The sequence below is a fragment of the Cynoglossus semilaevis genome, chromosome 8, assembly GCF_000523025.1.
Source record: "Cynoglossus semilaevis isolate Cse_v1.0 chromosome 8, Cse_v1.0, whole genome shotgun sequence".
NCBI classification, from domain to species: domain Eukaryota; kingdom Metazoa; phylum Chordata; class Actinopteri; order Pleuronectiformes; family Cynoglossidae; genus Cynoglossus; species Cynoglossus semilaevis.
Window position 1 is genome coordinate 15,173,322 of NC_024314.1, and position 16,366 is coordinate 15,189,687.

The 16,366-nt window shown below is 44.6% G+C and overlaps 1 protein-coding gene across 1 annotated transcript in view; it reads right to left on the reverse strand.

The window, feature by feature from the left end:
- LOC103382387 (rho GTPase-activating protein 23-like) overlaps positions 1-4,465 on the reverse strand; it is a 9,826-nt gene extending 5,361 nt beyond the window's left edge. Inside the window, exons 1-8 of the mRNA XM_025058141.1 lie at positions 3,943-4,465; positions 3,666-3,854; positions 3,212-3,242; positions 3,021-3,113; positions 2,478-2,556; positions 2,320-2,374; positions 751-2,176; positions 123-354 (exon numbers count right to left, since the gene is read on the reverse strand). Coding sequence (XP_024913909.1) covers positions 123-354; positions 751-2,176; positions 2,320-2,374; positions 2,478-2,556; positions 3,021-3,113; positions 3,212-3,242; positions 3,666-3,854; positions 3,943-4,161 — 2,324 coding nt within the window. The 5' untranslated portion in view covers positions 4,162-4,465. The remainder of the gene's footprint in view (positions 1-122; positions 355-750; positions 2,177-2,319; positions 2,375-2,477; positions 2,557-3,020; positions 3,114-3,211; positions 3,243-3,665; positions 3,855-3,942) is intronic.
- Positions 4,466-16,366: the final 11,901 nt, after the last annotated feature.

Sequence of the window (16,366 nt, forward strand, 5' to 3'; positions counted from 1 at the left end):
GACTTTTAATGCTCCCTGAAATACCAAGAAAGGAGTCAGAACAGAGGACGGGAATGAGGAGGCACGTGGGGGGGAGGGGGTTCAAAGTAGAACTAGAGAAGAAGACAAAGTTGTTGAACTAAAGGAACATGCAGATGCCATGTAGCATTTTGTAAAGGAAATTCAGAGAGACTGAGTGAGACTCACTGCAGTCCTGACAATGAAGTCGGACAAAGGAGATGACGGAAGACAGGATGGGAGAGACAGACGCAGAAATGAGGTTGCCCTCATTTCTGAAATTCTGTGAAGTGGACACCACAGAGCAGGCTGGTACGTAGAGGGCCTGTAGGTCCAGACTAGGACTGATGGGTTCATCTGTAAGGGTGTGATCATGTAGTGATAGAGGAAGGATTAAAGACGGACAAGACAAAGATTAAAGCTACAGAGCTGCTCTGAAGGTCCATGGACCTGGATTTGAAGGAGGTTCAGGCAAATGAATCTGAGGGTTGGGCTCCAGGCTACGGCCTCACCAGACCTTGGTCCAGTGGCCATCTGTACAATTAGCTTCTCTGGTCTGAGAAGTTTTCTGTGTACAGAGCAGCTCTGTTCTTTGAAAGGTGTTTATGATTTAGACAGGACACAAACAGTAAACAGGTGAAGGAGATCAAGCAGGAGTTCACACCAGTGTACCAACAGGAGTGGACATAGGAGCACACGGAGATTGACAGGCTCTAATGGAAGACTGCTTGAGGAAGGAAGAACCTCACTCACCTATAAAAGGAATGGAGGACAGAGAGTCAAATGCGTGCTGGGCCAGACGACTGCTGGTGCCACGTTTTGACTCCGTAGATACAGGGGAGAGTTTTTCCTGTGAAGGTGTCAGTCCAGGAGGCTCAGGAGAGTCTACATGTGAGGAGAAGTGTGACTGTCTAAGAGCACTGACGGGGGGTCGTTGGTTCAGAGGTTTCCGCCTGAGCACCACTTCTTGGTTATGGGTGATGGGAGTAGCTTTTCTGTCCTCCCCTGGTTGTGTTTTCTCCTCCTCCGGAGCTGGCACTGCAGGTGTGGACCGGGGTCTTGGTGCCGTCTGAACCTTACTATCTGTAGGAGTGCTCCTGCTGCCAGGGCTCCAGTTCAGGTGAAGACCACTGTAGCTGGGTTCCTTGAAGGAGTGTGCTTGCCTAAGGAGGTGGCTGGTCTTACGGGAGAAGGAAGGACTGTAGCTCTTGTAGCCCACCAGCTCTTCTTCTTGTACCCGCCTGGTCTGGGTCTCTGCCAGCTGCTGACCAGACTGCCCACCACTGGAGAGTACTGTTGATGAGTTTGTGGTTGGGGGAGTCACTGTGGTCTGGTGTTGTAGACCCTGTGTGCAGTCATAGCCCTCCTTTTTGTTGAACTTTGTAGAATGGATGTTTTGTGGTTTTTGATTGTGACGTGGTGTGACCAAAGCAGAGGCTTGTGCTAATGTCTCTACAGAACGCTCGTAGTTATGTTCATATTCTGCGTAAGCTGCCAGAAGTTTCTCAGAGCATTTCCTGCCTCCTGTTTTCGCTACACCACCATAGCCACTTAGCCATAAGGAATCATGGGAAACAGCTGCCGCTTGATGGTGGTGCATTAGAGTGTCTCTTCTGCATCGTTCTGAAGATAAAGGGCTGGGACCAAGAGCCAACCCAAGCTCCAACAAACGATCTTGAGAAATACTGCGATGGCGTGGGGATATTCGTTCAGCGGCCTCCGCCTGGCTGTAGTACCAGTCAGATAAAGCCTGGTGACAGAGGGCGTCGGTGTGGGCACGAGAAGACACCGGCAGTCTACTCCTCCTTGGTGGAGGGAGGGTTGCAGAAGCAATGGCAGCATTGTGGTTAGCAAAATGAAAGTCCAGGGCACTCAAGGTTGCAGAGCAGCGACCTCGGTGTCCACCGGATATGGCAAAGGCTCTACCTGGATCTTCAGGTCCTCCGAGCCAGCCGGAGTTTGGGGTGGAAACAGCTAGGGGCTGGTTATCCACGGGGAAGGTGGTCTCCTCAGGTCGACACTGCCAGTTGTCTGGAAGCGTCTGGAGGTTCTGGCTGGGCTCGCAGGTTCTGACGTTGGGTTTATTTAAGGGGGACCAGAAAGGTGGAGGCTCAGGGGGATTCTGGGCCTCCTCTGGATATGGCTCATTACCTTTTAGGTAGGCATCATGGGAGTATGCCTGATGAAACAAGGAATTAGGAAATTAGAAATTCTTTTATATTTGGGAATTTCTTATTTTGGAAAAGGTTTGATCAAGATTTGTTGAAATACTTATTTGGTCATAGACAAAGGAGATGAAAGAAAGTTCATACTCACACTCACCAATTGAAACACGTCTTCATCCTTTGGCATAATAGAGAGTTCCAGAACATCTTCACTATAAAACAAACAAACATTGTTTATCAGTAAACATAGAAGAGTTGAACTCTGTGGTACTACACTGTGGTACTACATCGTGGTATATATACCAACACTCTCACCTGTTCTGGATCAGTGCGATCACCTGAGAGTAAGTTTTTCCAAGAACACTTTGTCCATTGACGCTCACCAGACGATCCCCTGAAATACACGGACGAAAACGATCATTTTATCTAATGCTGTAGCTATCTGTGCATCCAACCTTTAGCTATGTTGTCGTTAAATTAAATCTACTTATATCTAACAATACACCTCTGTATACATTAGCTATCAAATAGCTAACTGTCTGTACAACATTTAACCTTTCTGACTGATGCTAACTTTTAGCTCTTCCTATGGTTGTTCTTGGTGGTCATTCTGTTTATGTTGTGTTTGACAAAGACTAACTGTTTTGCTCATTTGCTAACAGTCAATTTTCATTGATGATCAAAGTAGAGAATTTAGGTTAGGTTGAACTTAGAGTGCCCTCCGCTGGATCACTGCGTAATTACCTCAAACAGTGAAAGATATATTGTACTTAACCAGGGTTTTCAACCATCAAACGTGGAGTTTAACTAATGTATGTGAACATGTATTTGAAACTTTAATGTTAACAGTGTGTCTACCTGTACACAGCCCAGCTTGGTGGGCCGGCCCATGTTCTCGAACACTCTTGACAAAGATGGTGTCCATCGGCTCCAGAGGAGAACGACTGCGACCTGCAGTGACCAGAGGAGGCAGCAGAGTCAGACATGAACTAACGCTGAATGTGAGGTGAGGGAGTCAGAGGGGAGTCAGAGTGAGAGAAAACACTGACCTGCTCTGCTGCTGTTCCCATTCTCTTCAACCTGTCAGTAAAACAAGAGTGATAGATTTAATGGAATGGACCACATGGGGGCGCTTCTGAGCTCACACTGCCAAAACACAGTTAGGCATCGTTAAAAGTATAACGATGTAGTATCAACAGTAAAAATGTGTTAATATTAACTAGTAAACATCTAAGTAATACTACAGTACTCACTGTGTCAAAAGTGGTAACAGTCCAGGACTACAGTCCAGCTAATGTAGTAAAGACTTAGCTGTTAAAAAATGTGTACTTGTATTCAGTAGTAATCTAATAACTGAGAAGCTGTCAATGAATACCAGTGTGTACTAATGTAGTAACAGCTACTGAATATGTAAGTTGTAGTGTAGTAATGGTGACATAGTAGCAGCTGATACTGTAGTAATACCCATGTAAGAACGTGACGTGTTAAGCTCCACCCACTGACCTTGTAGCCTTGCAGTGAGGACTCTGGTGGGTACACGATGAAGTGTCGCAGAGTGAAACCGAACCCTTGCGGGTTCTTCTGAAGGAAAACCGTGCGCGCGCCCTGCCAGACCACGCCCTCCACCTCACCCGACGACAGCGGCCGACGTCTGTTACGATTGGACGACACCATGCCATCTCGCCCTTTCACCTGGGGTCAAAGCAGAAAAGAGAATTCCTCTTTTAGTCACGAGCGTCGGCCGCCGAGTTGTTTCCCGTCATAGAGGACGGAGGTTTACCGATTGATTCCTAAAGTAGGAGACCTCCAGCTTCACTCTGTGACTCTGAACCTCAGTCTGAGTGGCCTCCGTCTGTCCTCCGACACTTTGAAGGTAAATGTAAGTGGGTGGATGTGGGTGTACGTGGGCACTGCCCACATGTGACAGCCAGATCGGAATTCCAGCAGCAACAGGAATTTCAGGGCAATTTCCTCTGTACGTATGAAGAGGAAGTTCCATAATCACAGCCTCATCACATTTATTACCTTCACTCAACAATGGTGGCGTTAAAAATAATAAAAAGTCTCTATAAATACCAGCCGCAGAACAACAGGAACTTATTAGTCCTCATAAACAGTGATCTGGAAAATCAGAGGGACAATGGACAAAAGGGAACGCTGCCTCCTCTGAGGCTGGGATTAAAAACATCCTCTCCGGTCTGCAGGAACTGTTCCAGTCACTCACCCCTGATAACGTTGCGTTATCACAGAGGAGGTTAGAGAGTTCTGGGAACTCAAGTCAGCCATGTTGACCCAAAAACAGTCCCCACAAACTCATCTCAACATGTTGACCCAAAAACAGTCCCCACAAACAGTACCGAAACACAGTACTCATCTGGTCTCCGTGTGTCCTGGATAATATTTCTTCACACAGGTCATTTAGTCAGGTGTCGTTGTCTTGGTTAATACATCTTTTTCAGAGGTGAACTAAGACGGTACCTTTGATCAGAACCTGTTGATGATCAGGTTTACCTTTGATCAGAACCTGTTGATGATCAAAGATCAAAAAAACAAACAACTTGCACTGTTTAAAAGCTGAACCTACTTTGACCAGAAAACTGTTTCAAATGTTTCCACTTCTGGTTCTGACTTATTCATCCCAGTGTTCCTTTTGACAGCGTCCATGTCGTGGAGGATTGTGGACTGGACTGGACTGGACGTCTCACTGCTGGACTTTGATCAAAGAAAGTGAAAATGGCTCCAGTGCCCCAAGAAAGCACCAGGTTCCAGTTCCAACAACAACAGGAAGTGTGTTTCTTGAGAGAGGAAGTGGTAGTGGAGCTCATGGGAGGTGAGTTGCAGAGAAACCTTCGTCTCTAAGAATAGTTGCAGGGAGGAGACGCTCACCTTTTCCAGGGAGGATAATGGGGTTCCATTCATTAGTTTGTCTGTCTGACGGTCAATAACAACCGCAGCTTCATCCCAGAGAACTGACCCTCGGTGTAGTCCACCATTATCCACCACATCTGGGTCATGGCCTTTACATTCTCCTGATGAAAGGTTGTGTTTGAATAAATACAAAAATCTCCGAGTTGGACACACTAACTAGTTAACTAGTCGATTAGTTCAGTGACGGAAAGAAAGTTAATGAGCAAAAAAGTAGCCCAGAAAAAAGAAAGAAAAAGACAAAAACTCTGGTGTGTTCTACTGTGGGTCAGGTTGGTTTAAGGCGGTGGTTTCAAATCCCTGGCTTGTGGGCCACTTTCTTGTCCAGCGGATTTCTTTTATATTTATTTTCGGTTTTCTTCAGTTTTTTTGTTGAAACATTGACCATGTCGATCATCAGAGGGTTCTGGTGAGTGTGTGAGTGTGTGAGTGTGTGTGTTTGTTCGACTGAAGTGATCACTCAAGCTTATACAATGAAGTTATATATAGAGAATCTGCATTACTGTCCACTCTGCTCCTCTACATGGACTGTACTGGGGTCTTACATAACACACACACACACACACACACACACACACACACACACGTGAAACAGCTCCCATCATTCACGCTTTGGGTCCAGTTCCTGAACTACATTGGAAGCAGCCACTTTATTTATACACGTGTCAACGTCCATCAACAACAGTAAATACCTGTCAACGTCGGTTAACAACCGTGGACACCCGCCATCGCCGTCATCACCTGTCAACGTCACCCAACGTCTGTCAACAAGTCGTGCTTTATGCCGATTTTCTTGACCTCTGACCCTTCCGTCACAGTTCAACTATCCTAATACGTCACACTCACTGGTGTCACATCCAGCGAAAAGGACCGGCCGACCACAGACTAGTTTTCAAACAACTCTAGCCGCCCCCTGGTGGCCACCTGATTTTTACACTGAAGGTCTACACCCCTTTTCTTAAATAAATTCTGTTGGCAGCCCCCCTCCCCCGGGTGCTGTCTCACCCTCTGGACGATGTGTGTTGGTGATGATGTCACAGGCGTCTGCTGAGGAGAAGCAGGGGGCGAAACGACTCCTAACGACGCCAACCAGATGCAGCGAGGTTCTACACTCCTACAGTCCACTCCAACAGAACAGTGAAAACACCACTGACGGCCTGATGGAGCCAAGGTGCCAATCATCACACCTCCACCGTCCTCAGGTAGACCAGAGCAGAAACATCCAGCAGTTGGACCATGGTTGTCCTCTGGAGAAACCTGGTTTAAATGAACTGTTCTGTTGTCAGAACTCTAGGTCCCTTTGATCTGGTTCCAGTTCAGTTCCAGCATCAGTTCCTCCAGATGGTATTGGTCCATCATGACCTCGTCTTTTTTTTAAATTTTTGCTTCACCTCAGAGATTATCTCTGATGCTTGAAAACACTGGACCTGCAGCTGGTTTATCTAACCATGTGAGGTGAGGTGGACCAGGCTGTGTCCACCTCCACCCTCAGGACTAGCTGTGGTGAAGTATCTTCTCTGCTGCCTCCACACAGCTCTATTTTCAGTCTCTCTCTCCCTCAGTTCTGGTTGCTGACATCACTGCCCCCCCCCCCCCTCTCTCCTCTCTCTCTCTCTGCGCCCCCTCACCCTCCAGGTCCTGTTGTTCCGTCTCTCAGACTCTGATTCTCTGATGACATTGTTGACATGTCAACTTTTATGAAGAGAATTTCCTTGTCTTCAGGAATTGATTAGAACCTGAGGTTTGTTCACCCGTCAGGTTCTGGCACCAGGGTCCAGAGATGTTCAGATAAAGTCTCCTCTCCTGTCTCCTTACTCCTTACTCCCTGTCACCTTCATCCTCCAGCACCACAGTAAACGTGGAGGAAACTTCTAGCTCCATCAACTGAGTCATTTTACTCCAGGCTGAACAGAGGAGCCACAGTGTGGTGTTCCGTCAAGAGCTGAACACACATCTGTTCCGCTCTGATTATTCACAGTCGACAACGAGGACGACCAAACAGTCAGCTGACCACGTGATCCGGCCTTGGAGGAAGAGTGAGTCACGTGACATAAACCATATGGACACATCACCATGTATGGTCAGGATGTGACTGATCATGGGAGTGGAGGAGGATTTAAATTATCCACAGGCAAGACCAGACCTGCACTTCCCTGAAACGGCCACTGGGGAATCTTTTAGATAAAGAGTAACCTAGAAAACTGAACTCTTGACAAACAAAAACCTTCTTTCTGTTCTGACGAAGATAATGTTGTCATCAGTCACATGAAGGAGAAATTAGAACATGGTGATGATGATGATGATGATGATGATGATGATGATGATGATGATGGTTGTTAATGATAATTAGGTGCAAGGTAGTTGATCAGCTATGCTCAGTTCAACTTCTTCTAAGCTAAACACTTCTGTTGAACACCACATGAGGGCAGCACTATCTCATGAAGAACCTGAGTAAACAGTTACAATTAATGAAATGAAATTCGAATTTAGTTCAAATTGTCAAATTTAAAAATACACAGTAATAAAACGTTTTAGTTAGTTAGGTTAACACTTTTGGTTTCAAATTTAAAAATACACAGTAATAAAAATTAACGTTTTAGTTAATCTCCTTCATTTTTTGCTTCCAGTTTTCTTTGCGCTAGATTATTAATTGTATCAAAAGTTGAACAGCTGCTGTGTAAATATTAGTGACTAACCTGATTTATTTTTGTCTTTTTTACTCGTTTTGTTGTAGCAAGTCTTTATCATTGTGACAGACATTTGAGTAATTGCTGATTACATGTGAAGCTGTGCTTGGCTTGGCTTTAGGTTATATTCTTTCCATTTTATTTTATTTGCTCTGCCCTGGGCGCCTGCTGGTCACTGGTCAGCAGAAGATCTTTGTCTTAACTTAAAACCCCTCACACATTTTTATTCAAGTGCTTTTATTTTGGTGGTTGTAGTGAGGGAGACAGGAAATGCAGCCAGTAACTCCATTGCTGCAGTTTGTTTTCATTTACAGTCTGTGTCATACAGATTCACTGCAGTTAAACATTCATGAAGTGACCGATGAGTGCACGTGTCATTTAGTCTTTTCAAAATAAAAGAACTAGCTTTTCTTCTTCTTGAGTTCATTCTGTTGATGCCAGCTGACTTTTGTCAGATGAATCAGAACCGACTGGACTGTGTACATTTAAAACAAAGTTAATGATACAGACAGAAGAGGAAAGTTCCGCCCACTGACCACTGACCAACTACACGTCACGGTCACATACAGCACTGGACCAGAAGTTCTGTTCAGCCCCACTGTAACCAGTGGTTGTGTGTTGTGGACAGATCTGACCCCAGACCAGCTGGACCTCATGTATGAGACCATTGTTCCCTGATGGACAATGTCTGTGTGGGTCTGAAAGAACCAAGGACACAAAAACACAGTTTGTGTTTGACTGAGGAAGGAAGCTGCGGGCACAGGACATCAGTGGACTGGAGCTGATAAACTACAGACAAGGTTCTGGTCTAAGAGGCAGCCAGGACCAGCACAGCTGACCTGGTTCTAATGTGAACAGAACAATGTCTCAGATCAAAAACATGTTTTTTTTTGAACAATGTCTCAGATCAAAAACATGTTGGGCACAAGTTGGGCACCCAACACAAGTTGGGTTCTGAACAAACTGTCAGAACCACTGGTGTTCCCACCTTTTTTATTTCTATTTATTTGATTAACTTTTAGACTGTTGAAGCTAACGTTAGCTCTGGGGTCTGTACCAGGACTGTTGAAGCTAACATTAGCTCTGGTGTCTGTACCAGGACGGTTGTAGCTAACGTTAGCTCTGGTGTCTGTACCCGGACTGTTGAAGCTAACGTTAGCTCTGGTGTCTGTCCCAGGACTGTTGAAGCTAACATTAGCTCTGGTGTCTGTACCAGGACTGTTGAAGCTAACGTTAGCTCTGGTGTCTGTACCCGGACTGTTGCAGCTAACGTTAGCTCTGGGGTCTGTACCAGGACTGTTGTAGCTACCGTTAGCTCTGGTGTCTGTACCAGGACGGTTGTAGCTAACGTTAGCTCTGGTGTCTGTACCCGGACTGTTGCAGCTAACGTTAGCTCTGGGGTCTGTACCAGGACTGTTGTAGCTAACGTTAATTCAAAGTGAGACCACAGAGACCTTCTCACTTCACCACCCAGCTCAAGAATCTGCTTCAAAACATCTGCTGGTTTGACCTTTGTTGACCTGGTGACTGTGAAGAACAAGGGTTCTGTTTAAGGATCATAGAATAGAAGTAAGGTCCTGTGATGTTCTTGTCTTTGATTGGCTCTTCAGATCTTCATAGAAACTTTGAGTGGTTCAGAGTTCAGGCTGGTTTACTAGAACCAGGTTCAGCTGAGAGACACCTGGTTTACGTACCAGCTTTCAACATGACCCGCCGAGTCTACCCACGCCATTCTTCAGTTCAACACACACACACACACACACACACACATACACACACAGCTTTGACAGAGCTCTATTGTCACAAATTTCACAGAAAGTCCCAGCCTTTCCACCCCTACACACACACACACACACACACTCACACACTCACACACTTCTGTCATACATTACAGCTCCTTTCGTTCCCAAGTTCAAAAACAATGAGCGTTCTCCGTCTGCACTGTTAGATCCCTGTCACTGATCGTGGCTCCTCCCCCATCACACAGTGTCGTTCTGAGTGATGGGACAACATGGTTGGAGTTCTACTACTACTAATAATTATTATTATACTGACCCAGAGTCTGACCCAGGGACTGACCCATAATCTGACCCATAATCTGACCCAAAATCCGACCCATAGTCTGACCCATAGTCTGACCCATAGTCTGACCCATAATCTGACCCACAGTCTGATCCACAGTCTGACCCATAGTCTGATCCATAGTCTGACCCACAGTCTGACCCAGAGTCTAGCCCAGAGTCGGCTCTGTCGCACATTAAAAATAAAGAACCTGACCAGCCAATCAAACGAGTCTTTCTCCTTATCACATAATTGATTGTGGTTCTAATGGAACGTTGGAGATGAGATGATTATCTTTAATGACGGCCACAATACAGCACTGAGCACTCAGACTGATGCTAATGACGTTAGCTCGGGTTACACTCTGGATTATGATCATAGCTCAGACTGATGCTAATGACGTTAGCTCAGGTTACATTCTGGATTATGATCATATTAGCTGAGGAAACGCAGTTGGACTTTTCTCTATGTACAGTATATATTTTTAACAAACGCTGCAGTATTTTAGACGATGTTAATCTAATGTTTTTTTCAAAGTCATCTAGATCTAGGTTTCAGCTATGTTTTGTAAGCTTTGTTCTGTTTTAGCTAGTTTTATGGCTATTTCTGTACTTTTGTTTTTTTGTTTTGCTTAGCTAGAAATAAAGTGATCCTTCCTGCTGTTTGATTGGCTGCTGTACTTTTGCTACTTTTTAGCAGAGTTTTTACCTTTTTAAGCCATTTGATGACTAATGTTAAACTAACGGGAGCTAACTGTTAGACAAACTTTAGTTAGTTTGATGTTTTGACTCATTTGACTGGACACTGTTTACAGACTGTTAGTGAGGAGATCTGTGTGAAACTGGCATTTTTAAAATGTGCAGCTACAATGTTCTGTCTTTGTCCAGCTGGTGGTGGGGGGGAGGGGGGGGCGTGGGACGTTGTATGGAAATCCAAGCATTCCATATTCGCTCCCCTCTGCTCCTCTCTGCTCCTCATCCCTACCAGTCCAGCAGGAAGTCACACTCAGATATTTCCTGTAGGAACCTCGTGCATCTTTCCCAGTCAGTGTCAACAACCAGATGTCTGACTTTGTAGTTGTGACAGGGCGGACTGAGTCCCAGCTCTGGGGCCCTGACCTTTATGTTTATTGTGATGCTGACTGTGCCTGACAAGTCGATCACAGAACCATCGATCGCCTTCCTGCACCTTATGCTGAGACTTTGATAAAGAAATACAAGACGAGCCCGTGTCTCTGTCTCTGTCACGCTGTGGAATCATGTGTCGTGTGATATAAACCAACAGTGAAAGTCAACACTGCAGCCTCTAAAGGAACAGTTCAGATTTTATTTCGTTGTTCATATGTTGTGTGCTCTGATTTCTTCTTCTTTAAAATTTGTGATATTTGTGTTTGTATGCCTTTGTAGAAGTGACCTCAAATAACCACAAGAGGCAGCAAAGAGACGATGAAGACAGAGTGCGTGAGAGACATTAGGACAGAGAGAGAGAGAGACAATCAGGACAGAGAGACAACATCACTTACTTCTGTGTCTGACTGAGGTGGGATCCCAACCAGGCAAAAAGTAACTCCATTCATTGGCTTTCAGGGAAATTGTGTGTGTGTCTGCACATACACACATATACACACTAAAACACACACATGAACACACGCAAACAGATGCACACACACTCATGTGTCTCTCTTTCCACTCCTGTCCAGAAACTCATCCAGAGTGAGACCAGAGAGAGGACCGTCCTCTTCTCTTTCTGCCATTCCCTCCCTCCGTGTGTGTGTGTGTGTGTGTGTATAAATGACGTAAACCCATCCCACTACAAGCTGCAGCTGCATCCCATAATTACACAAAGGCACTACAGGAAATGAGGCCGAGTAGATTTCAGAATAAAGGGATGCAATATTAGTGAAAGTTCAGTTTTCAAGTACTGTAGAAACACTATGTTCTCTATGGACTTTGGTCTGAGCTAAAATCCCTGATTTTCTCTGTGGACTTTGGTCTGAGCTACAATCACTGATTTTCTCTGTGGACTTTGGTCTGAGCTAAAATCCCTGATTTTCTCTGTGGACTTTGGTCTGAGCTACAATCACTGATTTTCTCTGTGGACTTTGGTCTGAGCTACAATCACTGATTTTCTCTATGGACTCATTTAATCCAGATTTAGTGTGAGAACCCGATGGTTCTAGGTCTAATTTGGATTATTCTCAAAAGTGTTTCACCTCCTCCCCCACTGGAGGGGCAGTGGGGGGACACCCACACAGTGTCCTCCCATCATCCCCTTCTGTCCCTGTCTACTCCCACAATCCCCATGCCAAGCCTTTCTCCCCCTCTTCCTTACCCTCCTCACCACAGAGGTGTAGTCACTCTCCCCTCAGCCCCTGCTCATGATCGTCTCTCTCCCCCCTCTCCTCTCTTCCTTCCTCCCACTGCTCCTGCAGCAGACTGTGTCGGAATCTTCTGTCAGACAAACATGGCGCCTGTGTTTTATGACCTAAAATTATATATTGATTTTCTATGAGGACTGAGAGCAGTTTGATGAAAGGACTTCCTGATACTGTTACCAGTACTGTTACTGTTCATCACCGGTACTGTTTGTCACTGTTTGGACCTGTATATTCCTGATTATCAGTCCGACTTGTAGACCATCACTTTGTGGTCAACAGTGAGTCTGTGGAGGGCGGGGCAAAATGGAATTTTGAAGATGCCGACCGAATTATGTGGTGTTTCACGGTGGCCAGCAGGGGGCGACCTGACTGTCAGATGATGTAACTGAAAATGTGAGGATGACTCTGTTGTATTCTGACTAAAATAGCAGTGACACGTGGTATAAACAACGATGTTTGTTAGACACACACACACACACAGCCTCAGGCAGATACACTGTGGAGGAAACCTATTATCAGGTCAGCAGTAAACACACACACACTCTCACACACACACTCTCACACAGAAATAAAGCTTTCATGTTTCTATTTAAAGCTGTGATTAAGCTGAATGAAACAGAGCAGAAACCAAACACACACACACAGATGGTACCATCAGCTGTTTTAGGCTTCACTTCATCCGACTAAAAGTCGACCCTTTACCTCTAAAGCTATATATACATACATATATGTACATATATACATACATATACAGTATATGTATGTATATATATACATATATACATACAGATATATACATATGCGTGTATATATGTATGTATGTATGTATGTATATATATATACATATATGTACATATACGTGTATATATGTATGTATGTATGTATGTGTATATATATATACATATATGTATATATATACACATACATACATACATATATACACGCATATGTACATATATGTATGTATATATATGTATATATATGTATATATATGTATATATATACACATACATACATACATATATACACGTATATGTACATATATGTATATATGAATTTGTGTATATATATATATAAATGTTTATGCCTTGGTAATGTTATGTAGTTTGATAGCCTACATTTGTAATGTTGGATTCTTTTCCCTCCTCGTCTGTGTGTTAGTGTTGAAGGAAGACTGGAGTGAGGACGTCAACAAGAACAAGAACCTTGATTTCTAGGACACAGAGGGAAATGGCTAGAAACGTGGTGCGTGTGTGGGACACAGAGGTAGTCGCACTGAGTACATTTTCCTAATATTCTCAGTCATCACTTCCCTCCTCACTCACTCTTTTGTGTGACAGTAAATGTGTTAACAGAAGCAGGATATCCTGACTTTTACCCTCCCCCTCCCGACACACACACACAGTCAGACTGTTACACACTCTGCTGCCTCGTACTTTTTTACACCAACACAACCATCGGTTCTGTCGAACTGGGACGAGGGAAGAGAAAAAACGTTTTTTCTTAGCTGAATGCTAAAAACAACAACACAACTACGGACTAATTATCCCCTTCAAATAATTAAAACAATGTTGACAACCGACAGTCAACTACATGAAGTCAGACCCCGAGCTTCGCTTAAAAACTAAAACCACAAAACATAAGAAAATATATAAAAATGTATGTAACGAGCTAAAAAGACGAAACACACCAAAGTAGTTAGCAACGAAACGACGTCTAACGCTAGCCAAGAAGAAAACAGTCAATACTTTAGCTAATGGTTAGCCAAGAACCAAACGTGTGTGAATGCTAACAAAGAAGGTAGAACAGTCGACCAAGAAGACGCAGAAGATGTGGTCCAGGAACACACCTGGGGTCAAGAGGTGACAAACTAAGACTAGCTAAATAAAAATCACTATTGGATAAAAAAATATATTTTTACAGAAGTGTTGTTTCAAGAAACAACTCAGAAAAAACACAAAACACAGACCTAATGCATTGTTTCTCAAAGACTGGGTCGCGACCCAAGAGATTTTTTGGGGTCGTCTCACAGCATGTTTCCCAGGAGTTTATGAATAATGTCTATTGACTTGGTTTGTGATAATATGGGTCCCCAGAAAAAAAGTTTGGGAAACACTGACCAAATGACTGACATCACAGCATTTGACCGACTGTAAATGGACACTTTGTGTTTGTTTGTTACTCTCTTCTGTCAGTGGTTCGGAATTCAGACACAAACTGAAGGAAGTCTGTGGTTCAAAGAAGAAAACAGTTCTCTGTGCTCACAGGGGATAAAGAACCGATGTCTGTACTGACTCCCTGACTGTACGAACAGCACACACACACACACACACACACACACACCCATCCATCGTCACTCATTCTCTAAAAATACAGGAGGTGTGTGTGTGTGTGTGTGTGTGTGTGTCTGAGACCACAGACGTGATTCACTGGGTCTGTTCTGTTTTGTCAGAACCACAGTTCCCAGCAGTCACTTCTGCACCAATCAGGTCCAAACCCTTCTGAGCCCACAGAGGGACCTGGAACCCGGGAACAGTCCTGGGCCGGTCCAGGGTTCTGTCTCAGTGAGACAGTGTGTTGTGGTCCAGTCCTCAGAGTCCAGGTCTCTACAGAAAGATTAGAGTCAGGGTCCAGTCTGGACCTGGACCTGGACCTGGACCTGGACCTGGACCTGGACCTGGACCTGCTGCAGGGTTCTTTACCTCTTCCTGCACTCTGCTTCTCTTCCATCACACTGATTTGGACCCTGAGTGTGTGTGTGTGTGTGTGTGTGTGTGTGTGTGTGGGTGTGTGTGTGTCACTCACCTGGTTCATGGTCTTCAGCTCCTCATGGTTTCTGAAACGTTAGACTGGTTCCTCCTCGATGTTTGGACACTCTGCCTCTCTGTCTCCCTCTCCCTCTGTCCCTCTTTCTCTCTCTCTCTCTCTCTCTTCCTCTCTCTTCCGCTCTACCTCTCCCTCCTCCTCTCTCTCTGTCTTCCTCCCTCTCTCTCTCCCCTTTCCTCTTTCTTGTCCTCTGACTCTGTAGATCCTGAGTTTTCTGTCAACTGTTTTTTCTCCGTGTTCTTCCTCTGTCCTCCCTGAATGTGTGTAATCTGGGTGTAATCCCATTCTCTCTCTCTCTCTCTCTCTCTCCCTCTCCCTCTCCCCCTCACCCCTCTTACCCCCCCTCTCTCTCTTAGAATTAGTGACAGAGTAAAGAGGGGGAGGAGCACGTGGATAGATCATAGGGACAGAGCCACTGCCTCTGTGTGTGTGTGTGTGTCTGTCAGTAGTCTGTCATGTGATCAATGTCATGTGACCTGAGACGATAGTAGGATGAGCAGCTGTTGTTGTTGTTGTTGGTGGTGGTGGTTCTCTGGTTCTCAGGAACAGGAACCCAGTGGAAAACATCTGGTCTTTTGGGGAATAATTGTGATCATAATGTTAATGTAGAAAGTGCCAAATTCATTGAGGCCAATTGTTTTGTGCCGTAGAAATGTCAGAATTGTATGTTCATTATTTTTTATTTATTTATTATTTATCATTATTTATGAACATTTGTTGAAACTGAAAGTTTTATAGAAATGAAGGAATTTAAGACAGAAAAATGAAGATGAATTTGCTGTGAGACGTGTTTCTACCTTATGATTTTCATACAAACACACACATACACACACACAATGGTCGGTGAATCCATGTGTGTGCGTGAGAAGAGTAGGGAAGAGGAAATCCTGGTGTTTCCTCTGCTGGAAACTCCCAAACCTCAACAACAGGAAATAGAGACTGGACCACACTTAGACTAGACTGGGACTAGACTTAGACTAGACTGGGACTAGACTGGGACCAGACTGGGACCAGACTGGGACTAGACTGGGACCAGACAGGGACTAGACTGGGACCAGACTTGGACCAGACTTCTCACACCGGTCTCACAGAGCCACATCGTTAACTTTATTTAACACAGGTCTACAATGTCAATGCCAAATGTCATTAAAAAAGTTGATCGAATCAAAGTCCATCGTTTCGATGCTCAGAGGTTTCCACTGGGTTAATGAAGAATTAACAATAACGTTCACATCTTTTATTTCCGTAGATACAGGCACGGCATCATCTTTTAACAGCTGCAGTACTGGAATTAGACTATTGGCGGCAGTAATGCAACTTTTGTTTTG